This window comes from Anomalospiza imberbis, chromosome 2 (assembly GCF_031753505.1).
Source record: "Anomalospiza imberbis isolate Cuckoo-Finch-1a 21T00152 chromosome 2, ASM3175350v1, whole genome shotgun sequence".
Taxonomy (NCBI): domain Eukaryota; kingdom Metazoa; phylum Chordata; class Aves; order Passeriformes; family Viduidae; genus Anomalospiza; species Anomalospiza imberbis.
In genome coordinates, this window is record NC_089682.1 from 34,294,986 (window position 1) to 34,320,043 (window position 25,058).

Consider the following 25,058-nt stretch of genomic DNA (forward strand, 5'->3'; position numbering starts at 1 on the left):
TTTCTTTTTCTTTTGAAGGGGATGCATGGTCATCATTTTTCATAATTAGCATCGTTATTAACCACAAATGATTGCTTTTCCATCTGAAATATCTGAATACAATATGCAATTTCTTCCTCCACCCTGAAAATAAAGACGAATATGGTACAATAAGTTAAAGGGACAGATATTTAGAGTGTGCAGGAGATATATGAAGGGTTGGGGCTTTTTTAACAACAGCAACCAGAAGATCAATGAATATCAGGGGGAGACAAGATTGCACTGTGCTGACAGATTTGCTGCACAACATGGCTGATCTGTTGCCTGTGCAGGAAAACCATAAAAGCAACGATGAGAGCAATTATTAATGACAATGGCAATTGCAGCTGACAGCCAGAGGAGTGAGGGGGTTAAAGAGTGTATAGAAAGCAATCAATAATCCCAATTCACAGGTTGAATTTGGTTGATTTATTTTGATAAGTTTAGATTCATTTGTTCTTCTGTATGGAGGGAAAAACACACTAGTAAATGTACATGTGATTGAGCATGGGGAAAGGCTGGGAATAACTCTGCATACATAGGGTATAGTTCAAGCTGGTTTACCCCATTCCAGGAAGAGCATCCTGCTACACCTTCCATTGGAAAGCAGGAAATAACTGTTTTAAAATGTGAACTGTGTTACTCATCTTCAAAGATGTGTGGTTTTTCAATAGCAGCCATTATTGGGTTTTAGTATTATTTATAAATATTTTTGCTTATTATTACCCATAGACCCTCCAGGTCCAGTCTCTCCATACAAACCTCTGCTGCAAAAGTTTGCATTGTGATATTTCCTGCATCCTTAAGGATTACACCCAAATTTCTAATGCAAAGCAAAAAGCTTAAGTTATCTTTAACAGCAGATTCATATCAAGAAGAATTATTGAAAAATGGACTGGTGATTTTCTCATATAAATATCTGGTATTGCATTTTATGGAAACGTGAGAGTTAGATGTGAGGAAAAGAAACTATTTCACTGACTATAATTATCTTTCTGATTTTAATACATACATAGTTCATGTTCCAGAAGAATAAATAACTTAGATGCAGACAGTTTGGGATCCTTTCCAAACTCCTGGTTGGAAATTCAGTTTGCACAAAATAATACTTCATAAATGTTACATTTCTTCAGAGATAAACATAGTGCTTGTAAATCAGGAGAGAATGATAAAGCTGTTAAGGGAGATTGAAAGAGAGAAGCAACATGGGAAAGAAAAGAATATGATTTTAAAACATCGTAATAGATGGTGTGAAGTTACAGACTATTCAGTTTAAGTATGCTCTAAATAGAAGCACAAAACATTAATGACAATCCTGTAAACACATTTTCAAAAGCAAATCTATTCTTCCAGACATTCTCAAATAGATTCATAACAACATCCATCTGTAAATATTGTCATTTTTCAACTAAACTTTAACAAGGTAATTTCTCCTGAATAAAATTTGAAAGCAAGTAAGTTTAGCTGATAATGACTTCATTTCAATATTTTATCCAGAGAAGCATAGTACAGAATTTTTATAATAGTAAAAAACTGAAACAAATCACTGCACTGTTGCTAGAATTCACGTAATTGATTACCTTTCTTCCTGAAACAACAGAAACTTGTTAATATCTCCCTAGACTGACAAAAATTAATTTACCCACTTTAAAAAAGAGTCTGCCCTCTTTCTTTTCTCTGCTTTTTTTCCTCTCCGCTGTAGTTGAGCACATTCTTCAGCACACAAGTGTTTCAGGTAAGACTGGCAATTCACTTCCAGTTTTCAATGAATGCCTTTATAAGCATTGAAAAATGTGACTTTGTGAGCTAAGTAAACAAATGCTACCCAACATCCATCCTGGCAGAGTCACCATTGCTAAAACCAGCACAGGGAAGATGAGGTGAGAGAGGTTTTACCACATGGCATTCACTGAATACCAAGTGGTCTTTGAGCTGCAGGGAAAATCCTCTGAATACACTTGGTACCAACAAGGAGGCAATTAACAATTCTCTTTGGTCAGCAGCATTTTTCAAAAAAAGAAAGCAGAATTTCTGTCCATGTGCCTCAGGCCATCAGAGAGCAAACACAACCTGTCTTGGTTTACCAGGTGTGGGCTGGGACACCTTCACTGAGTAGTGGCAAAGAGGATTTTCTGTCTAACTTACAGATTTGTAAATCTAAACCAGCATTTAATCCACTTCTAATCAAAGAGTTCATTCCAAGTCACAATTCTGGTAATGACAGCGATTTTCCACTTCTAATCTTGGCATCTTTTATTTGAGGAAGTCAAGTGGTGTTTGTTACAAGGAAGGAAATCAAACCTGTGGGCTTAATTTCATTGATATTACTGCACAGTGAATTGTGAATGGATGAATGTGAAATAGCAAAAGGAATCCTCAATTTGTACCCTACATTTGTTCAACAGAAAATCACTCAGCCCCAAAGGGGTTTTTTCAACTGAACACAGTGAGGCTTTTTCAGTGATACTGATTATTGTCTACAAGTGGGGAGTGTCTGTCTCCTAGCCCTGGTTCATACTGTAGCAGGGAAACAAGGCTAAAAGAGGAGAAAATCAGAGCTTTAGCTGCAGAACTGCAGACTGCGCAGCAGGCTGCATGAACACATTTGTCTTCAGATGTCACCATGAAAAGCTATTTCACTCATTAAATTAAACCTTTCTGCAATTTCTAAACATAAACTACAACATTAATCCCCAAATCTCTGTTTTTATGGAAATGCCATGAAAATGGGCAATTGAAAATTTAAAAAGCCCCTGGAACTTCTTAACCATCCCAGTCACTCCACCAGCATTTCACATGGGAGTTTCCTGTCTTAAAGGACAAAGAGTTCCAAATGATAGGAATGCTTAGATTTTTCCTTCCAAAATAACAAAAAGTGGGTGATAAAAAGATAATTCAGCTAATTATTAATAGATTCATAATTCCCTGAAATAATGATGTATGCAAAATGAATCACAAAGGTTTTGGCTGATATTACAGGCTTTGTTTTCTTTTATCATGAAAAATGGAATTTTAAAGTATTTTGTTTTCATCTAATAATGAATGCCTGATAATGAAATCCAAATTTACAGCATACAGTACTTGTAGCAGTGTCCTGGGTATCATACATCCCTATAAACATATAAAGATTTCAGGTTCTTATTTAGCATTGTGCTAAAGCTATTTTTAAAGCAAGGACTGAAAATACTTATTTAGTAGACAGCTTAAGCATACACAGTTTTATTCCATAGAAGCTCAGTATTTCCCTTTCTATTCCATTAAGACTACAAAGATGATTCAACACAGCATTTTTTATGGCTGTTAAAAGCCTCAATCATATTAATGTTGTCACACCAATCTTCCCAGCAACGAGAACTTCACTGTGCATTGACATTTAACACATCACAAAATAAATGCCTGTAGTGTTTGTAGAACTCTTTTCAAGCAATTCCCTCATTTTTCCCCCTCAAATCACCTGTTTGTCTAGAAGCAGCAAGGGAAATTAAATTAGATGTTAATATTCTCCCCAAATATTCTGTAACTTACATCAGTTTCTCCTTAGGAACTGAAAGCTTCTTTCAGCATTTGCTTTTTGTCCCAGAGAAGTCTTAAGTAAAGCCAGAAGTTGTTATAATTGGGGTTTTCTAAAACAGTCTCACTCTGGGTAAATATTCCTACCTCTGGACTTATTCCCATCTGCCAGTCAAGAAATGAGAGTGCAGGTTTGTAGGGAAGCATTGTCTTCCACAAGCATCTCAAGATTAAACTCATCAGGGATGGAGGTCTGAACAGCAGCTTTGCCCTGCCCAGTGTTTGTCTTCTTCATGTTTCCAGAAAGACCCTGTAAATTTAAACCTGGAGCAGAAATTAGGGAACTTGATCTAGAAAAGCAGGACTTTGAAAATATGTTCCCCAAGAGCTGGGCTAGAAGGGTCTAGTCCTCAGAAATGAAGCCAAAGCACAGGAATGCTTCATTATTTTCAAACCAGTAAACTGCAGGAAATTCAGAGTTAAAACTTAACTGAAGAGTAAACCCAAAAAGCATGGAAACAAATAATCCAGACACCAGGAAAAGGCAGTCAAAGGACTCTGTGAGTTCTTGAAAGTTTATTGAGGGGTGACACAATTATTTGTGGGTATGATGTCAACTACTCTGGTGGAATCTGGGGAAACAAAATGGGACCACCCCTTTGAAAATCTGCTGCTGGACGTGTGACTATAAATTTCCCTCTGCACAGCACAATGCAGGTTTGGTTTTGCTGGTTTAGGTACCCTAGAGCAGAATTCAGCCTTCAGGAGTTTCACTGTGTTATTTGCAAGGTAATGAAAATCCTCACATGATTCACTTGGACTTGGTGGCCTCCAGAGCTCCTTTCCAACCTCAGCCATTCTGTGTTCTGTGATTTCAGCAGAGGTTAAGCACAGTAATTTTTGTCAATTCTTGTCATGCTCTAATATTTTGTGATATCTATTAAAGAATACTATTTAGTGATCTTAAAAATCAGATTTTTCTAAGAGATATGAATTATTTGGGTGAGCATTTAGGCATACCACTCTATCAGCCTTTGCTTTCATAAAAAAAAGCTCTGAAATAAATTAAGAGCATATTCTAAGTCTCTAGATTATTTCATTGAAAAAAGTAAAAAGTTTGTGTTTTCTTTATGTACTGAAAACATGATCCAACAAATTCATCACGGATAAATTTTTTCCCTGCTTCTGATTTTTTTTTCCATTGCAAGTCAAGCCTTTTGAGTGCTCTAAAAATTGTAATCTGACATCATAATTTCAAAGTTTTATAAAGCCATTCCTTATAAAAACCTTCCATATGTTCCCTCATAAAAGATTATGAAGTAATGTGCCATTCCTGGTGGTCTAGGAAGGATAAATCAATAAAATCATGTGAGAGAAAAGTCGACCATGTTTCAGTACTTTCCATAATGGATATATTTCAAATAATTTTGGAAAAAAATGCTCTAACCCTGTTTCTGACTTCCCCAAGGAAACACCCGCAACAATAAAAATAAGGTTTTATTTTAGAATGAAAAGTGCTCATAAAAGAAGCCAGTCTTCTCTCAGATATTAAGTGATAAAATTGAGTAATAACCCTATGCAGAAGTAGGAAAACTTTCTGCATTCTGTCCTCCAGTATTTTGTTACTAAATGGTCAGCCCACCCTGCCCGAAAATGCAGTTTGGAGTGAAAACAGCCAGTTTGCTTCCTGCCAAAGTGAATGCAAAAGCTCCTTACAGCCCTCACTTCCCCAAAGCCTTCATCTGCAGAGTTCCTGAGAACTTTCTCTTGCTGGGTTTTAACAATCCCTCATGGAAACAAAGAGCAATGGGGTTTTTTACGTTAAATACACCACACGTGCATTTTTCCTTTTTTTTCCCAAACCAAATCTGTGGGAAAGGAACAACAGCCTAAAGTCTTCTTTTGCTGGAGCCAATAAAGAGATGGTACTTCCTATGGATTTCCTTTGCCCAGCCACCTTCTCCTGCCCTTCTGCTCAGGTGGATAATATCCTACTTAAACCCATGCCACTCTAGGATACCGTACCAATCAAATTCCCTATCAAATTCCACAATTTGTGGGATGATATTCCCCCAGGAACAACAGCAGAAGGTGGAAAGCAGGCTAATTGATTCAGAACTCCCCCACTGCCTCTGAGCTCAGGCACTTAGCTGTAATTATTGTGAAACAGAAGAATTTACACTGAGTTATAAACTGGTATCACAGGGCTTAGAAACTGGTGGATATTTCATGAACTGTCAGCTATTCCATGTATTTCTACAGTTCAATACACTTTTGCAACTAATATTGTAACTTATGTGGTTTCCCATGTTAAGGTGACACAATGTCCATAGCGTGTAACTGTGGAGCAGGGAGAGGTTGGGGTTTTCTCCTCAATAAATCCATGGCTGTAAGCTGCTAAATAACAACAGCATTTGAGAGCACTGAGGAATCATGGCTTAATATTCTTGTCTCCTTTTCCCAGTTTAGGATCTTGTACTGAAAGACCTTTCCATCAGTGTGAGTGCACCCACTGCAAAAATGAGTGTTAGTTTTTGTAGAAAACAACAGAAGTGGTGGGAAGCACGAGTCTCTGTATGATGTGGGCTGACATAGTGGTATAATTTCTCAAGAAAGCTGACTACAGGGGTCCCTTCCAACCTTACACATTTTGTGATCCTGTGTCATTCATTAAAATATTTCATCAGTCTTTATATAAACAAGTAAATATTTGAGTAACTGCTAAATTATTGTAAATGCTCAAAGCTCTTATCAAAACTTTGTCCATTTGGTGGTGATTGATGTGGCTTAACAAGAATTAATTTGTTTTATCTGCAGTGATTATCACCTTCCCAATGCAAAATCACATAATCAAGTCTCAAACCCTTTTCACATTTGTGCACATGATGAAAAAAACCGCACCTGGGGCTGAAAAAAAGTTCATCCTGGGGCTGTATTTTAATTCAGAGCCATGCATGTTTAAAGATGAATGAACTTTTAATCTCTCATTTGTCTGCAGTTTTTTGTTGATGGATACTGGTCAGGGCTGAATGTCACCAACCTTGTCCTTTTCAGAAGGTCTTTTAGGACTTCTAGAAGAGAATAAATGAGGTCTTGTTCTAGTAACTCTGAGTTCTGCTTAGTCAGAGACATTTCTGAGGTGACAGGAGACAGGATGGGATTCAGTTGCCTAAAATGACACTCAGAGCCTACTCTTAAATATCCAACTGCTGCTTTGCCTCTTACAGCCACTTTCAAAGTGGAAATCTGCTGATTGTGTCATGTCTGCCACTCAGCTGGGAATGTCTCAGATTTTTTAGAGCATCTCAAATAATACAAACAATTTACACTTAAGCAACTGAACCCTGACTTTTGAGTGTGAGAGAAAAGTGATATTTATATGTATTCTTTTAGTTATTTGCTGCTTATAAAACCTCAATAATTTCAGCCATCTAGTTCTCCTGGTATTTATACACTTACTTGCTCTAAAATTCACTGCTTTGTTTTTTTTTTTTATTTCTGAATATGTAAGTGAAATAAATTTGGGGTTGTCTTCATTACTTTCTATAACAAAGTAACTTATTGTAAGACTGTTAGGAAACTGAAGTTATTTGCCATTTAACAGCATTTGAATAGAGGAAAATATCAATGGTGAAGCTGAAGCTGTTTGGCTTTTCTGAAGGTCTGTACATATGGTGTGTGACTCAGTGGCTGTACTTTATGATTGGTATCATTCATATTTTGAAACAGGAGCAATGTTCTATTTGGGAAGTCTTCGTCTGTTCATTGTTTAGCCTTTATGTTTTAAGATGCTGTTTAGTACCAAACATCTTGGAGTTAATGGAACAATTTCCATTTTAAAATTGATTTTTTGTGTATTGTATTCTGTACTGTCTGTCCAGGATCATTTCTGCAGATATTTTAAAGTGAAAGCCACGGAATATGGAAACTTTTATAAGAATGCCAAAGACTTCTCTTGAGTGTCCAGAGGGAAAACTTACCTTTAGCCATCGGATATAAAAGTACTGCATCTAGATTGCCAATTAAATTAATTATTTTTCCACAGACTGCAGCATGACTAACTAACAAATTTAAAGGACAGATGGATTGAGAGAAAACTTTAGAACTCTTGCTTGAAAATACAAGTAAAAAACTCAAAGCTTTCCTAGGCTACTTTAAATTCAGCAAGTGCACATGTGTTTTGAGGGTAAACCTTCCTCGATGTATTTTTATTAGTGGGAAAAAAGAGCTCAACTATTGAAGGCCATTTATTTTTCTCATTTTCTATAAAGATCAAGATGCTTTCTGTGTCTTAAGAGACAGAAAGATGAGGAAAACAAACTTGCCATTGCCTAACTTTTTGGATGGATGCTTACTTGATGCACTTGCAAAAATACCCAGATTATTCTGATTGTTTAGATTTATTGCCAGGTGGGAGAATCTTGACCCTGTGCTCTTAAGTTAGATGTTCAGATCTGTCATTTCAGATCCATCCTTGATGCTGGCACTCACTGAACACTAACATGAGGAAGTTGAAATTATGTCTGCAGACCTCTGTAAAAATGCTGAAAGCTGAAACAGTGAATCAAATGCTAAGGCATCTTCATTTCTCACCACTGCAGTAGATATGTCACAAATACTTGTTTTAAAAAAGGTGGATGAGATAATCATTGTTTCCAGGAATAGAACCATACATGTAGGCAATGAGAAGAATATACAGTTTATTACAGAGAAAGCATAAAATGTGTTGAGCTTCTGGTGACAGCAAAGCAGAAAGGGGCCATGTCCACGTTGCCTAAAATCAAAAACTTACAATTATATGAAAAATATATAAAAAAGCTAAAAATCTTTAGGCATCATCCATACTTCTGGTTTTTTCCTGTATCAGTACATTGACAGATGTTGGGAGGTGTGCCACAAGCTCTGACTGCTGGAGCTGCCTTGACATAGAATTCAGTATTTTAGCTGCAAATTCTGATTCCCCTTTGCCCCTTGCCTGATGTGACTTTTGTCAGGTGGCTTTAAAACACTGGTATAAAATAGCTTTGCTGGTATAGCCTCACCTCTACTGGTCTGTCTTTGATTTGAACACAAAATTGTAACATGCCTCTATGGTGGAGTCATTTGGAATGCATTATGAGTATCCCACAGGTGCAATTTGCTGTTGAAACACCAAATTTTTCTGTTGCTCCTACAAGTGCTGGAATTCTACATTTGCAAACTATGCAGAAAGCTTTTTTCTGGTTAAAGCTGTGTATTGTATGACTTGGTTAAAAAGCAAACAAAAGCTTTTAACTGCTTTCCATGAGATCTGTTCCCATGAAACCACTGTTAACTCTGCAGAGATTTGGTTGTTCTTTCTTTAAACAGTCAACTTCTTTTGTCAGCCAGAGAACAAGTCGTTTGATTAATGATCATTTTTATTTCTTTGAAAGGATCCTTTCCGACCATTGGGGTGAAGTCTCTTTCGAGATTCCTGAGGGCGGGATTTTTAAATAGCATCCTGGCCTCACATCCAGTGGCAGGGGGTGGATCTTTACCCCCCAGCATTTCCTCTGGTAGGTATTCCAGCCTGTTCCCACGCATCAGTTTTTTGTTCCTTCACTCTCTGCCCCATCTCTCCACACATCTCAGGGAAATAAAATGTGGTACTTGTCAGACAGGGAGATCAGATGTCCCTTCCAATAAAAAGCCAAACCAAAAGGAAATGGAAAAGACAATGACTTGTTGGGAACAAGCCATTTTCCTGAACTAATGTGTAGGAGAAATTGTGAGGGAAACTGTTTTGCAGTTAAGTGGCCAACCTAAATATTGGAAGAGAAGGCCTGGTATCCTCTAAATCATCCATTTCATGAAGCATGTCCATGTGCACCAAAGAAGGAGAACTTTAAACATGCCACTGAAAAATATCAGAATTTGTGTGACTCTGTAACTCTTCCCTAAAAATTTATATTCCCTTGCTAAAACATGGAAGCCAAAAAAAAAAAAAAAAAAAAAAAACCAGAAAGGGAAAACTTAATCATATATTAATTTGGTATTTGAAACCTTTGTGTGCTTTGGTAGCTGCAAGTTTATCTCATGAAAACCGCCCTTTTTTATTTTTTTTAATTACTTTTACCATTATTTGAACTCATGTAATTCTCTTTAAATGAGTGAGGACAGATTAGAGGCATCCTTTCCAAGACAGGCTCCTTGTGTTATCCTTTCTCTTCTGAAGCCATTAAACACCATCTTCCATCAAAAGTAATAAATGAAGAGTAAATACATATAACTATAGTTAAAACTGAATCAAAGTCCCTTTCCAAACCACATATTTCTGTGTAAAAATGGATCTGTGCATGGGCTAATGTCAGGCTGGTATCTTTTCTGGACATCCTGTGTTATCTTTAGTGTTACTTAAAAGTTTTTCTTGAAAGAGAAAAAAAAAATCTCTTCTGCTAAGAAAAGGGAGAAAATTGGAAAATTGCATAATGTTATTGACTTGCTATACAAAAGAAACTATTGTACTTCTCTGTGCCCCATTTTACCTACTGCAGTAATTCTAATTACAAGATGATTCTTACTTTTCTTTTTTATTTCAAGTGCTATTATTTCTTGCTTTGCTTTCTTTGAATAGAAGCATCTCAGCAGCTTTGATGTCTTTTCTTATGACTGTTTGGGTTTCTTTTGTCGGAAGTTTGTGAAATACTTTCCGTATTTTTTTTCTCCATGGGATATCTCAGAGTGTTTAATAGCCCTTAGGAATTGTGGCAGTCAGCATCACAATGAGGTGGTACCTGTAACTAAACAACTATTGAGCAGGAAATACTGCAGGCCCCATAAAATTCTGTTTTGAACACAGTGTTATGTAGAGCATCCCACTGATTCTGTTAAATTAGAAAAGGCCTCGAACTCACAAACTGGCTTCTCAACTACTTCCCAACCTACAAGTTAATTTTGTAAGATCCTCAGGACTGTTTTTTTCTGAATACTTGTAAACCTTTTGATCTTATGGACTTAAAACTCTTAAATGTAGTTTGTTTAATGAAACTCATTTATAATTCCTTGCTATTAAATGTCTTCTGCTAAGAATTCGGATTCAATCTGATGAAACATTGAAAATGGGAAAAGATGGAAATGCAACTGCATGATGTGAAACAGATATCCTTGCAAGGATAATGGAGATAAATGTTATTTGGAGATAATGGAGATATATAATGGAGATAAATGGTTTTTGATCATGTCAAAAGCAACAACAAAAAAAAAGTGGGCAAAGCAGCAACCCCAGAGAAAGGGAAGATTTTCAGGTAGTTGGGAGGCAATGAAGAACTGTGATAAATCCAGTGGATGAGATGTGTTCATCTGAGAAAGAATGCATGTTGGGGGACTGGTGGCATGAAGTTCTGCAGTGCAAGTCAGAAATTGCTGCTAACAGTTGCATCTCAACAGTCTTTCCTGTGGTGCTGCTATTTAACTCTTCTTTTTTTACTTTATCATATTTACATTTATATTAAGCACGGTATGAATTCTGAATAGCCTCTTTTTTCATCAGAGATGACATGGGGATGCCCTTTCCTTTTCTAAATTGCTAAAAGCGGCTTTGCTTTATTTATGAGAAAAAAAAATCCCACACATTAAAAAAGGAAAAAAAATACCATGAAAACAAATCTTGACAAGGTAGTGCTGATCTGGGATGTAAGAGACTCAAAATTGACTCTCTTGCTGTGCATGATTCAGTGGAGATGTTTGGGCTTGTGTTGGACAGTAGCTCTCATAAGCCTAACAGAGGTACTTAACATTTAATAACTGCAGAATTATAACCTAATTGTTTCACATATTGGTTATGGGTAAGATTCCAGTTAATTTAACTACATGAGAGACCTAAAATGCCAGCATTGTTCTGCTATTAGGGTCATTGGGAACAAATATCATAACATGCTTTTTATTTATCAAAACTTTTAACTCAAGCTAAGTGGCAGATTCCCTTCCAAAAACTCAGAAAATTTATTTCTAGCTGAAGACAAAATGCTTTTAGATCTTTTTTCTACAAAATTTGCCACAGATTTTTCAATGAAACACAGAACTAAACTAGAAAGCCTGCTATAAATAAGTGTCTGGAAAGCAGCTTGGCAAGGCCATGCAGCTGTTGGTTTCCTTTTTACTCTTTCTACTTTCATCTCAGTAGTTCAGAGGAGTGTATTTCTTTTACCATTGCGTTGATAGCTGATGTTCAGTTTTATGTAATTCATCTTTTACACTGTGCAGAGATTATCTTATGTAAAAGATATCCTCATTTAGCCAATTTAAAGATTAGTTTATGCGGCTGGGACGAGGCATTACGTCTTTCTGCATAAATAGATTGTCTTGAATATAGGTGTTTTTTAAGCCTAGACATAACTTCTAATGAAATAGTGCTTATATTTGATAGTTACATCAAAAGTCTGTCACTGCTGTACAGCAGTTTCACCAGAAGCAAAACTTAAAGTGGGCCTGCCAAACTTATCTTAGATTCTTGCAAAAACAAGCCCATTTGCAGGCAATAACTTCCTTTTTATTTAGCTATCATTTATGTCACAAATTGCTTCATTCCTTGTTATTCCACCTGTTAGCAGTACAAATTGACATGACTTAGCTGATGTAGGTCTGCACTGACAGATGGATTCACATGAGCAATAAGTACTTTTTCTCAAGTGATAGCCTTGCATATATTAAAAAGAATTCTTAATACACTTAGCATTTACACTCCTCATCACACTGACACTGGCACAAGCTGCTGAAGCTTCCTTCATGACACACGCACACCCCTTGTGAAAACCCAAATTATAAACTTGCCAGAGCTGCATCTCTCTTCACATTCTCTTCCAAACTACACACCCTGTTCTTTGCTCCACTTTAGGGAAGCTCTTAGCTTGCTCCTCTTGCAGCTCCTGATTGAAGTGTCGTGTGAAAGGTTTGTTGTGTAAACGCCCACAGAAGTTACAGGCAGGAAGCTTCATGGTGCTCTGCTGTCTTTGAAGAGCCAGAGATTGCTCAGCTTGCTGAGCTGAGAAGGAAGACATGGAAAATAAATACCTCTCCTACTGTTCCTTTCAAGCTAAACTCCTTCACTGAGTTTTTCTGTCAACAAGATCTAGAGATGGGTGCCAGGCTATGAGCTACCATGGAAATGTTCTGTTAGCCAAACCTCTCCTTCAGACTGTTCAGCATTCAAACTGCATTAGCAGGAGAGAACCATCAAAATTATTCTTGCCATAAACTCCTCTCTGTAAATATCATCTCCCCATCGTGCTGTGGTCAGCAGCTGGATTATTGTCCCCTGTTCCACTCACACAGCCCCTCTCTGGAGCTTCTGTGGAAGTATCCTGATGTGACTTTTTAAATGAAGTGTGACCATCAGTTATTTCCTGCCACTTAATTTGTGAGTGTTAACTATCCAGCCCCTTGACACTGTAGGAAAAATAGAAGCAAAGAAATTTGGCTTGATGAAAAAACCCACCTTTGTGAACCTCAAAAAATATATTCCATGCAAGAAATTGAGAATGCACTTACTTTCCAGAACTTGTGAGGGATATAGGATGGTTTGCTCACTGCTGTCCTGGATTCCACAAAAAAGAGATTCTACAGAGGATATCCCCTCTTTAGTGTTGTACTGCCTAGTTATTCATGGCTCTTTGTCTAACACACATTACAATGTTCACATTTATTCCACAGAGCTCCTCAAAAAAATCATGCATAATTGTAGAGTACTACACTAGATGATTAACAGTTTTCTTTTGCCCAAAATTAATATTTTATTACAATTTCCAAGTGCACCTGAGTGAGCCCATTATTCTTGATATTGTATAAACTGACATTTGAAAGCAAATTGTATTGACAAACCCTTACTGAACAAAATTACTCAACAAGAAACCATCAAGGAGCAATTGTACATAGTGAATTCAACTATGATTATAGTACTCCAATAATGAGAAAAGTAACTTTTTTTCCCCCCAGTTAATGCATTTTCCTCTACTCTGAATTCCAGCACCTACACTTCTGTATTTGTTGTTAAATGAAAACTGCTAATCCTTTCCCGGTGACTAACAAATTGATTTTTCTATTTCATATGCATTTCCTAGGATACCTGAGCCAAGTGGCTCTTCCAGTTTATTCTTTCCAGCCTCAGTGCTGTTCCACAGGAATGTTTACCTTATAGACCCTAGAACTAATACATCATGGCATGCATTTTCTGAGAACAGAAGTTCAAATGTAGATGGACTTTCCCATTAGATAGGCAGGGAGTACTTCAGAACCAAAATAAGGATGAGCAGCGAGTAGCATTAATACTGAAAGAAACATATTTTATGCTAGTTCATTAGGGTTAAGATTGAGCTGTAAAACTGGGGTTAAGCTCTGAGTGTAGGACATGGTAAAAGGAGGTTTTCATTCTTCACCCTTGCTAAATATCTTATTTCATGCTCAGGTGGTCATAGTAAACAATTCCAAACATTTAAATCCTAGAAGTTCAGAAAAAAAGTATTTGTATATGTGGTCATTTTTACATAATATACACTACTATTGCATATTTTAAAAAACCTGACTACAGAAAATGTGAAAATTTATTGTTACAAGCATGTTAGTTGAAGAAAGTTTCTGTTGCTTACTAACAGAAGCAGAAAGATATGAAGAGGAGAGCAGGAGGAGCTTGACAGATATACACAGAAGTATATTTGTAAATGAGATGCACACAGATTTTCTTTGTTTCAAGATTAAGGGAAAACTGAACTCCATTTTTTGCCAGTGGTAAAACACTGGATGTAAAAGCAGAATCAGAATTGGTTCATTTTTGTGAGATGGGAGGCAGGAGAAACAGCTAACTTGAATAATGTTTAAATAGTTTTGGTCTGTTTTAGGTAGGAAGCCAGTGTGCCTTGACCAAATTCAACTTGCTGCAGTAGTATTCCCAGGCCCAAGTATTGAGTATGGGAAATGATCTGCCTAAATATGAATTTTACACAGTGGTATTTTAAAAGCCCTTTTAGGTGGCTTGTGCAGTTGGTGAAGACTAGACAATCCTGCACAGACTCATATCACCTGTCTGTGACACACAGTTAGAATCAGAGCTGGAGGGAGAAGCTTGACACTGTGTGCCTTCACGTTCTGAAGGTAAAAACCCTCAAAGAGAAATGATGAAAAACCCCAGGAGATCACAAAAATATCACAATGTTAGGTCCAGGGCATCATGTATTTGTTGGAGCCCTGACTCATGATGTTTTGTTTTCTTAATTTTGGATTTGCAGCCCACATGTTCCAACCAAAAGCTCCTTTGTGGGTTCCAGAACCTTCAGGAGTGTTGATGTGTGACCTCCACTACTTCTGCACATGAGAAATGATGCCTTGCTCATAAAGGAAGAGTGGTGGATCATGAGTTTTTTATAGCTCAGTGGTGTCTCAGATATTTAATTTTTATGTAGACTAAAGGGAAATGGGGCAAAACAGCTCAAATGGTAAATGGAAAAATACACAAAGGATATCCTAAGGTCATGTCAGAATCTTATCAACTTCTCAGTTAGGTATAATATGAAATAAACAAAAAATGACATTTTAGAATAGGATTGAAATGATACCTTAACCACATCATTATGCTTATGAAAGCACAAAACACTGTTTCATTGTAACTTTATGTATGCTTTTTTAACATTTTTCTCCTTTTCAAATTTACATTGTAGCTTACAGCTTCTAAATATGATGCCCCTATGATAATAGGTAAATTCACAACAGAACTTAAGTAGGATTTGCTTCTTGTGCTCCCTAAGAACTTGTTATGAATCATGGTAGACTGAATATGAAGGGCAGAAGCCCCCAGGGTGGAGATTTCACATGGTTTAAACACCTTTACGTGCTCTGGGGTCAGCAGTTGGACTCTGTGGTCTAATTCTGAACCAAAGAACATCCCTTGCTCTTTCCACAGGAGGATGTGGGTTGCTATGAACCCTGAGGAGCTTCAGGGTGAGATGTCACTAGATTAAGTGAAACATGCTGAATTTCAGTTATAAAATAACTGAGGTGAATTGTTTTGGTTAATCCAACTGGGCAAAAGTCTCTCAAACTGAATCTGAACAGAATGCATTATCTGTTAGGATTTTTTCTCTTTGCTTCAGTGCTAAAGCAAAAGTGCCATTTTTTGTGTTTCTATAATATAATTTTAGCCATTATTTCTCTCTCACCTACCCAACCCCTAAGTATTGCCAAAAAACCCTATTTCTTCTGGTTTACCCTCTCCTGCATTCCACTTGCTTCTGTCATGAAAAGAAAAGGATCAGAAAATAAATAATGGAAACAACATAGCTGCTTTCTCTTTACAGTTCCACTTTCCTTTCCTCAAAATCTTCCAGAATATCTTTTGTAGGCACACTGGAGGCTTGATGTGGATTAGGGCACGCAGAAGCAGCAGGACTCCTCAAATTTCTCTTGTCCAAAGCACATTCTCCCTTTGTCATGTGAGGAACCAGGAGAGCCACTTGCAGAGCTACCTGCAACACGAGGTTGCAGGTTCTCAAACCAGAAGGTTTGAGAAGGTTTTTATAAGTACTTAGTATTTAATATTTAAAATATTTCATACATATACATACAGACCTTTCCTGGCTTCTGAAACACACCAACAGGCATAAATTCTTGCCAGTAGGTCACAGGGTAGTAAGTGGAAAAGCATTTAGTGTATGATTACAGGAAAACAGGTTTATGTTGTGAAATGTTTTCAGATTGTGTGGATACAATAAATCTTCAGGTAGCAGTGGTAGCTGTGTGGCCATACCTTACTAACATTTAAACAGTATCTTATGGTCATTCATGTGTTTTGAATTGCTATTAATTGATTTCGCAGAAGTATCTTCCCCTGACTAAACTAACTTAAGTAATGATATTTGGTATACAGACATGAGAAAATCCAAAGTGCTCTAGGAGCAAGATAAATAGGTTATATCTATGGGATCTCCTGTGGTAGCAGGATATAAATATGTTATCCCATCCTGTTTGCAAACTCTGGCTTCTAAACTCTCAAAAAGGAGTTTGGAACTGCAGCTTCTATTTTTTGATTTTGCTTGGACACAGGTCTTAGGGGCCTTCTGTCATGTGAGTCAAGAATTCAAGTGTGGTAGCTTGCAGTAAAATTCACATTGGCTTCATGTGAATTGATGTGGACTAACAGTGCAAAACCAAAAATGCAAAGTGGCAGAATTATTTTTAATTGCTTTTTTCATAATCTTTAGTTTTCCTTCTTTTTTCCTCTACCTGTTTTGTATTATGGAAATTTTATTTTTAATTCACTGAAATTAACTCTTTCTGGTGCATACAAATGCATTTTAGTGATGACAGGAGAGAAGCAGCTGCAGTGCCATGGCCAGTGGTTCTCTGATTTGGAGGGGTGTGTAATGAATGGAGCAGCTGTGAGCTCCAGGAGTGCCTGGGCATTCCCCTGGGCTTCCCCGGGAGCATGGAAGGCACAGCCCTCAGCCAGGGTGTGCCCCTGTGTTTGGGGCTGGTTTATCTCTGCTTTAGCAGGAGATAAATCCCTGGCAACCAACAGCAGAACATGGCTATGGAATGAAGAGATGCCTGATAGGGAGGTGATTTCCTGAGCCATCAGGATTCTGATCCACAGAAGTGGTGGAGCAATATTTTCTAATATGAACCAGGGAACAGGTGCCAATCTGGGCTGTTTTAAGTGAAAGAATGGGTATCATGTGTTTATGTTAACAAATCTATCCCCATAATTGGTATTAGAGATTTCATTGTAAGTCTGTGGAAAAAGAACACGTGCTAACTGTTCTTTTTGGAGGATTAATCTTACATAAAACATTCATTAAAGGAGGCTTTGCTGCATTATTTAAAATGACAACAAGAGACAACAAACTGAATATTTTGTCATTGATATGACACTTCAGATTCTTCTTCTTATTCATCACTCTGGCACTCAATTAAATTGCATGCTATCAAAATCTTGTGTTATGGAAAAAAAAAACTAAAAATATATACAATGTGAATTTCAGATTTAATCGGTATTTTACATTATTTGGCAATTTAGGTCCCTTTTTTTCTTTTTTTTTTTTTTTTTTTTTTTTTTTGCATTCCTGCTTATTAAAAAAATGACAAGCAGATTAATCGATGGAAAATACAAAATTGCAGCATATTCTGGGGTGGCATGACATCAATACAGGTTGTTTGTCATTTTCACTGGTTTTGTTTGAGTGGCACTGTAGTGCAGCTGAGTGGGAGAACTGCAGTGAAGAACTTTCTTAGGGAAAGTTGTCCAAAGCAGTCAGCCTCTTGTCACAAGGTGGGAGTTGCCTCAAACCAGTGAACAGCCCCTGCCCTTTCTATAAATTCATCTCAGTTGTGATAAATGGAATTGCTGTCCTTTTCCTGCATCATGCCAAGCCCCAGTGCTGCTCTTGTGTGGTCAGTGTGGCTTTCTGAGATGCTGGAACTCTGAATGGATCTTCCAGAGCCACAGTTACTCCACGTGCAAGGAGGGAAAACCGCTTTAGACAATATCCCACATGTGTCTGGGGCAGCAATATTTATGCTCTCCCAAAAATTCTGAGAACAGAGAATGTGAGGATGGTATCAGTGTGTGTGTGTGATGTATAAATACAGTTATTATTTCATGTTGTTATCTTAACTATGTAGTAAAATGATACACCTGTTATAATGTGCTGCAAATTATAAATGTGATATATGTAGTGTGTAAAATCTGTATTTAGGGTTCTCAGGACACTATAATTCCTCTGCTTTAAAAGGTCTGTTTTCAGACAGTACTCCCCACTCCAGCAGTGCTAAGCATCTAAAACTGCTGTGAGGCTGATTTGTTTGACTGATTTGATCACTGAACCAGCTTCAAACATTTTTATTTCATCCTCCCCCAGTTCAAGCAAGAAGCTGTGTGCTCTCCTCCAGCAACACCCACAGTTTTTATCTCCTGGGTTCCAAGCCCTCAGGTGAAACCTTTTTCAGTGTCCTTTTTCCATTCCTTCTCTTATGTGGCTCTTGACTGCAAAATTAACTCAGTTCTTCAGATCCTTCTCCTGTACCTGTTCCTGTATCCGTGTGGAAACACTTCCCTGAACTGGGCAATTCTTTGGACTGGAGATGGGTGTGCTCCTATCCCAGGAGGTTCAGCCATTTATGGAGGTCGTTGTCACTCCCAGGAGTGCCTTGGCTGCCATCTCTATCCCGCTGCTCTTTGTACTTAAACCTCTTTATTCTCCATTTTTTGTGCTGTAAGCAATCCTGGGAAAATAATTCAGTGCCTTCCAGCATTGCATTAGCCTACCCCTTGATAAAATAATCAAAGATTGTTCTGTTCTTGTTTTGAGGATGAAGACTTCTTAGTGCCATGAGAACAATATGAATTTTCATAGTCTAAGTAATAGCTTTTTTTAAAATTTATTCAGATACAAACACTACAGTAGATTGGAAATCTCCCAGTATTATTTTTTAAGTCAGTTTTGTAATCCTTTTTAAAACTAAAGAAGTAGTTTGTGTTTGTACAGCGGTCCAGCACATACAAGTTTTTCTGGACTCAAATTGCACTACACTGTAAAGGATAACATACTGGCAATAGAGCCAGTGTTGCTACTTTGGTGGTAAAAGTTCCCACTGGATTCTGCTGTGTTCCAGAGTTTTTTACTATGTCTTCAAGCCACCCTAACAACAGCTGAGACATTTTTAATCCACAGGTGCTCCAAAGACAAATACTGTGCTGACTAAAAATGTCACTGTCACAGTCTGGCTTAGAATACATAAATAGCTCCAGGGATACATTAAACTTACAGCCAAAATCAGGTGGCTTTTATCAAGTGCTGTCACACTAAAGACCAGATTATTTGAGAATTTAAGTTTGTGTCCAGATTAAAGATTTTTGCTGGAGGTAATCAAGTGATGGAGCCAGGTTTATTTTCATGGCGTCATGTCACATTATGGTGTCTTGACACAGTCCCACCTCAATTTCATTTGAAATTTAGGTAGCATGGCAAGTTGATAGAGACAGTGGGAAGCTATCAGCCTAAGCGACTAAATTTACTGATGATATGCTGATTTTGTGATATACAGCAACCTGTTAGAAGGAAAATGCTGCTTTTTTGGTGTGTTTAGTGCAATTCCTGTGCTGTCACTTGGAAGAGCTGGTTTTGTGTTAAGGCATGTCATTTCAAGTCATTCAAGTTGAGTGCTTTAAAACCTCATTGTCCAGTGAAAAAATACCAAAATATCTTCTTTAAATCCACAGATTAATGCATATAAATATATTTCATAGTCACTTTAACCTAACCTAGGAGCATAGGGTCTGAGCAAAAGGAAGTACAGGTGGGGTTTCTTTGGAGGGAGGAATATTTTGTGAGAGAATGTAGAAGAATTAATAGTTATGTTTAGCAAGTATGAAAATAATTTGTGTTGAAGGATATGAACCTAAGGAGCATAAAAGCTGCAATGAGAGCCTGTGAACCTCTAGAGAAAATTACAGCTTCTGGAAAGTCTAGAGTGCCAAAGGATTACCCACAGGAAACCAGGGGTTCTGTTTTAAAGCTCCATTTGTCCTTCCCTTCAAATGCAAATTTTCTGTACAGGTGTTTTAGTTGTTGATTTACCCAGAAAGAGAATTTTCTGACCAAATATGCCATCTGAAAGCCAGCTTTACACCCCTATTTATTGAAAAATGCTATTGTCTGCATCAGTTCAGAAATTACTACTTGCTCAAGAGGGTTTTGCACAGTGTAAGATTCTCTAGCATCAGGCTGCAGTTTGTTTACTTCCCTAGATTTCAGTATCTTCCCTTCATGTGGAGGTGTCAGCCCTGTGACAGTAAGGAAATGATAAAGGTAAGGGAATCTGGGGCATTCATGTGCTTGATACTAAAGAGAGTGGGTTGTACAACCAGTCATCATTAGCAAACTGAACTAAAGGAAACATGAATTTTTAAAATGCTCTGATCTCTAAGAGCTTAAAAGTGATGTATCTTTTAAGTTTTTAATGCAAAACCAGGGTATAAGCAATGGGTGCAGATAAATATAATTGATTTGGTGGCAGATGCATATCAGCATCTGAGACTAAACATTCCGTTAAAAAATAAAGAAGCTGGTTATTCTTCATACTTCCAAAGGCTATCCATAAAAACTATCAAGGCATCTGGGAATTTTCACACACACACACAAAAAAAAAAATAGTATTGTGACAACACTGTGAAATATTTTATTCATGGAAGATGTGAACATGAGAGAATAATCACAAATTTTGAAGAAATAATGAGAGAAATTATCACAAATTTTATTTGAGGAAATGAGGGAATATTGATAGGAACTACAAAAAGACCAGACTAAGCTCTGTGAATGGGCATTATCAGGAACCCAAAACTCTGGGTCAACATGCTGGAGCAAACACAGAAATGGATCATTCACTTTTTTAGATTGAAGGTAAACTGTAACAGCTCAGGAGAAATACCTGGCTGTGGCCTGTTGTACAGTGTGGACAGTTTAATAAACACTTCCACTACTACCAAACTGAACAGAAATGGACAATTGTGCTGGAACAATCAAAATATCCTTCTACACTTCATCAGCCTGAGCACTGTGGTTTTTTTCTCATCCCCTCATCCAAGAAAATCACAAACATAATTTGAGCAGAAGCGGGGGGTGGGGGAAGTGATGAAAGAGTCTTCTTTCGGGCTTGAAAAATATTAGCCCAGCTAGTGTGGAACTGAGGAAGTGAAATAGTGGACTCAGTGTCACCACTTGGAATAGCTCTGGTTTCCCACAAACCCCAGAAGAGGTGGGCATTCCCAGGAAAAGAAAAGGCTGCCATTTTTAAGCCCTTTCACCTCCTTCCTAATCTCTTTAACAGTCTTCATTATTTTTTTGTGTAGAATGGCTGCTTTGGGATATTAATAATTCTAAGAATTGCTGTGCAGCCTGGTTGGCAGCCTGATTGCCCCTCTCCTGTCAAGCACTTATAGAGGGTTTTATTGTTTTTAAAGGGTACCAGCAGTGAGCTGGTGTTTAAGTTAAGTACACACTTCAAAGTGTGTACTTCAGATTTGGATACCCTTTCAAGAAATAAATGTAATGTCTTGATCTGCTTCAATTTGGATATGGTGCCACCCTGGGATGTGCTGGTTGAGCAAAGCTGTGATTTGAGTAACACTGTGTATATTTTAGGTATTTACAAACATATGAATTCAGGGTTTTTCTGGATTATACACACCCAATGCACACAGCAGATCTAGGAGAACTTTTTTTGTGACACCCCATTCTATCTGTCTCCTATGTTCCTAAGTCACTGAGATATTTATTTTTTTTTTAAGAGGAAAATTATGACCCTCAGTTTGTAATTACTTGGACATGGCTTATGAATATTTGGATTTTGCCTTAATTTGGATACATTCCAAAATATTACATGGCAAGTTTTGCTATTTGGAGATAGCAGGCTCTTCTTTGATCATTTTTTTAAGGGAGGATGCACCAAACTTAATGATGTGCATTCAGCTAATCCAGTAAGAACAAAAGAAAAAAAAAAGTGCATAGAAAATACTTCTTAGGAGGAACACAGGGAATTGTGTTTGTGATATAAATGAGAATTTTGGAAATATTTTATATATTCAGCTACTGTGAATAACCTCTGCAGAACAGCTAGAATTGTAAAAGCCCCATAAAATGTCCATAATCCTGATGTGTCTCTTTGCTGTTTTGCAGGCAGACCAGTAATGATTGTAGTTGAATACATGGAGAACGGATCCCTTGACTCCTTCCTGCGGGTGAGGTGCCATTTTCTGATGACATTTGAATCAGAAACCATTCTAGGTTAAGATTTTAAATCATTTATCACAAATTAATTTCTACATAATGTTATTCATGGATTTCTGGTGAAGAATAGAAGCCTTTTCCCCAGGGTATGTTTCTGAGGTACAGTAATACATTAGAGCACGGCTGGAAAAAAAAAGATTTAAACTTCAGAATATAATTGATTTCTTCTACAAAAGTAGTTCCTGTATTTAGCAAAATGTATTTCAAATTGTTTTTGTGAAAGAAAAGATAAATTGAAGCATAAATGCCTGGCCTTATGGAAGTGGTTCATTTTTCTCAATCACCTTCAAAAATACTCTGTTATGATTTTTTTGGTTAGTGAAGCGTAGAATATACTCAGTAATTGATTTATAACATTTATGGCTACTTGCATTTAACAAATTGAATTAGAAAACAGTTCATGGGTGAAATGTCCTGGCATTAATTAACCCCCAAAGGTCCTTAGTAAACATTAAAGAAGGGCTACAGAAAATGGGATTAATATGCTAGCAAAACTGTATTTAATTCTTTTTAGAAATGTAAAAGGAAAGGATGACCCCCCTCTGTGAGCTAAACTTATCCTAAAATAGTCTCTTTTTTAACAGAACCCCTGAAAATGCTCCAGAGATTCACTGACGTAAGACCCTGTGGGAATAATTTTAATGTCAAGTATCTCAGATTTGTCTTAAAAAGTAAACACCAGCCCTCAGTAGCCCACTGCCTTGCCCTTTCCATCCTGCAGAATGGTAAATCTGGGCTTGTGGAATTCAGGGGCCTGTGGGTTTGGGAACTTGTTTGAAAGGGTATCCCAAAGGAGAGACATTCAACAGGAAGCTGTGGAAATATTGGTGTGAAAATCTTGGTGGTGGTGATTGAAGGCTCTTCTGTGGTAGCAGGAGGAAGGAACTGTTTAGAGAAAAAAAATGAATAAGCAAGAGGGAAAAGCAGCCAGCACTTCAGAAAGATTTACATGAGAGGGGAGAAAGTCATGCAGGCAGTACTTGTTGGGAAGAGGGGAAGCCACCAGAGAAGAGCATTTGGAGCAAGGGATACAGCCCTGAGAGTACAGCAGAGCCACTGACAGATACCTCCAGACCCTGATTCTCTTTGCCTTCTGGTTTGGATTATTCCACAGGAATATTTCTCTGATATTTCTTTGTTGTCCCCCTCTCTTACTCTTCCAAATAATTTTTTATTTTCCATTGTCAAGAAAAATGACAGATATCTGTTATGTTGTCAGAAACACACCAGCAGTTTCCCGTGAGAATTTGCTGATTTCTCAAAATCAAGTTATTTTTATGGAGCATTTGATATCATCCATGTCTTAGACATGGGTAGTTTTCAAAAATTACTCCCCTTTCCTTTCTGGCTCATCTCTCTGTCCATGTGCAGCACAGGAACTGCCCCTGATTTGAGTACCTGCAGCTTTCCTGCTCTGTGATTTTTCAGCAGGTCCCCAGGAAGATTTCTCTGGGCCTGAAACATTGTTCTGTGCGTGTGTGTGTGTGTGTGTGTGTGTGGAGAATTTCATAGAAGAGAATCGAACCAAGTCCTGAAATAATTCATGAGAGAGAATTACCTTTCTCTGAACTGCTCTGGTGTGATATCTATATCCCAGGTTTATTTCACATGCATTCATGTATCAGAGCTGTTACTACTTATTAGGATACTTTAATAGAAAGTGGCATCAGCAGAATTATGATGTTACTGTGGGGCAGTGCTTCTCACATTGCATCAGATATATTTGGAAGCAGAACTGCTGGGGGGAAATGTGAGCTAATAATTTCTGCAGCTGTTTTTCATGTATATTATTTTACAGCTTCAATTCACATTTCAGATAGGGGTTATTCTTCTAAAATGCTTTTTAAATGTACTTTAGATAATATTCAACATCCCAAAGCACTGTAGATATATGTCAGCATTTCTGTTTATAATTAGCAGAGCAAATGGCTGCAAAGTAACCTATTTAAAAAGAAATCCAGCTGCTTCATTAATAATAGTTGTTTCCTGCAGATATAAGTCCACATTTTTAAAAGCTTTTGTGAAGATACAAAGCAGCAGAGAGGCTTTATCTTTAGCAATCCTAATGAAAGGCGTTCAGTGACTATAACAAATGTTGTGGGATTTGGAAGGGCTTATCACACAGTCTGTCTTTCTTATTATTTAAAGGAATCAATTGTTCCAGTGCAAAGTGTTTTTACACAGAGGGGAAAAAAGTCCATTTCTGACCATAAGAAATATTTCCCCACATACCACAACCGGCAGAAACTCCCCAGCACATCCCTCCATCTGTTTTTCTCCAAAAGCCTCCAAAAATGGGTCAGTCTTACAAATTCAAAGGGAGATTCTGTGGTGAGCCACGTGAGGGTATTCCAGAAGAATAATTCCATTTGCCATCACCCTCCTCACAGCCGTGGTGGGATATTTGCTTTCATGCCAGTACAGGCTGAGCCACGAATCAGAAGCCTCACCCCACCCTTTAATCTCTCACCCCTAAAATCTAAATAGCCTTTCCTTCCTTGCTTTAGAGACAGCAGTTCCCACTTTCTGCCATTTGTATGGATTTAACAGCATGCTTAGCTGAATTATGTCTTCCCCACCCCACAAAGTATCCTGTGTGCCGGCTGCTAATGTTGAGTTTTTGGGTAAAAAACATTGGCATGGATTTACAACATGAAGCTGCTTCAGAGATATTCTGAAGTGGGAAGGCATCAGCTAATTAGAACCAATTTTGTAAGATGATGGTAATTAATTTCAGTGATT

General features: G+C 37.5%; 1 protein-coding gene and 1 long non-coding RNA gene across 7 annotated transcripts in view; one reads left to right on the forward strand and one right to left on the reverse strand.

The window, feature by feature from the left end:
• LOC137468640 (uncharacterized) overlaps nucleotides 1–25,058 on the reverse strand; it is a 590,084-nt gene that overhangs the window by 508,194 nt on the left and 56,832 nt on the right. The gene's annotated exons all lie outside the window — the stretch shown is intronic.
• EPHA6 (EPH receptor A6) overlaps nucleotides 1–25,058 on the forward strand; it is a 367,788-nt gene that overhangs the window by 295,334 nt on the left and 47,396 nt on the right. For 4 of the 6 annotated variants that reach the window (XM_068180478.1, XM_068180479.1, XM_068180482.1 and 1 more), the window contains 2 exons: nucleotides 8,943–9,065; nucleotides 22,206–22,267. In XM_068180478.1, the coding sequence (XP_068036579.1) occupies nucleotides 8,943–9,065; nucleotides 22,206–22,267 (185 nt within the window). The remainder of the gene's footprint in view (nucleotides 1–8,942; nucleotides 9,066–22,205; nucleotides 22,268–25,058) is intronic. The other 2 variants (XM_068180480.1, XM_068180483.1) reach the window with 1 other exon arrangement.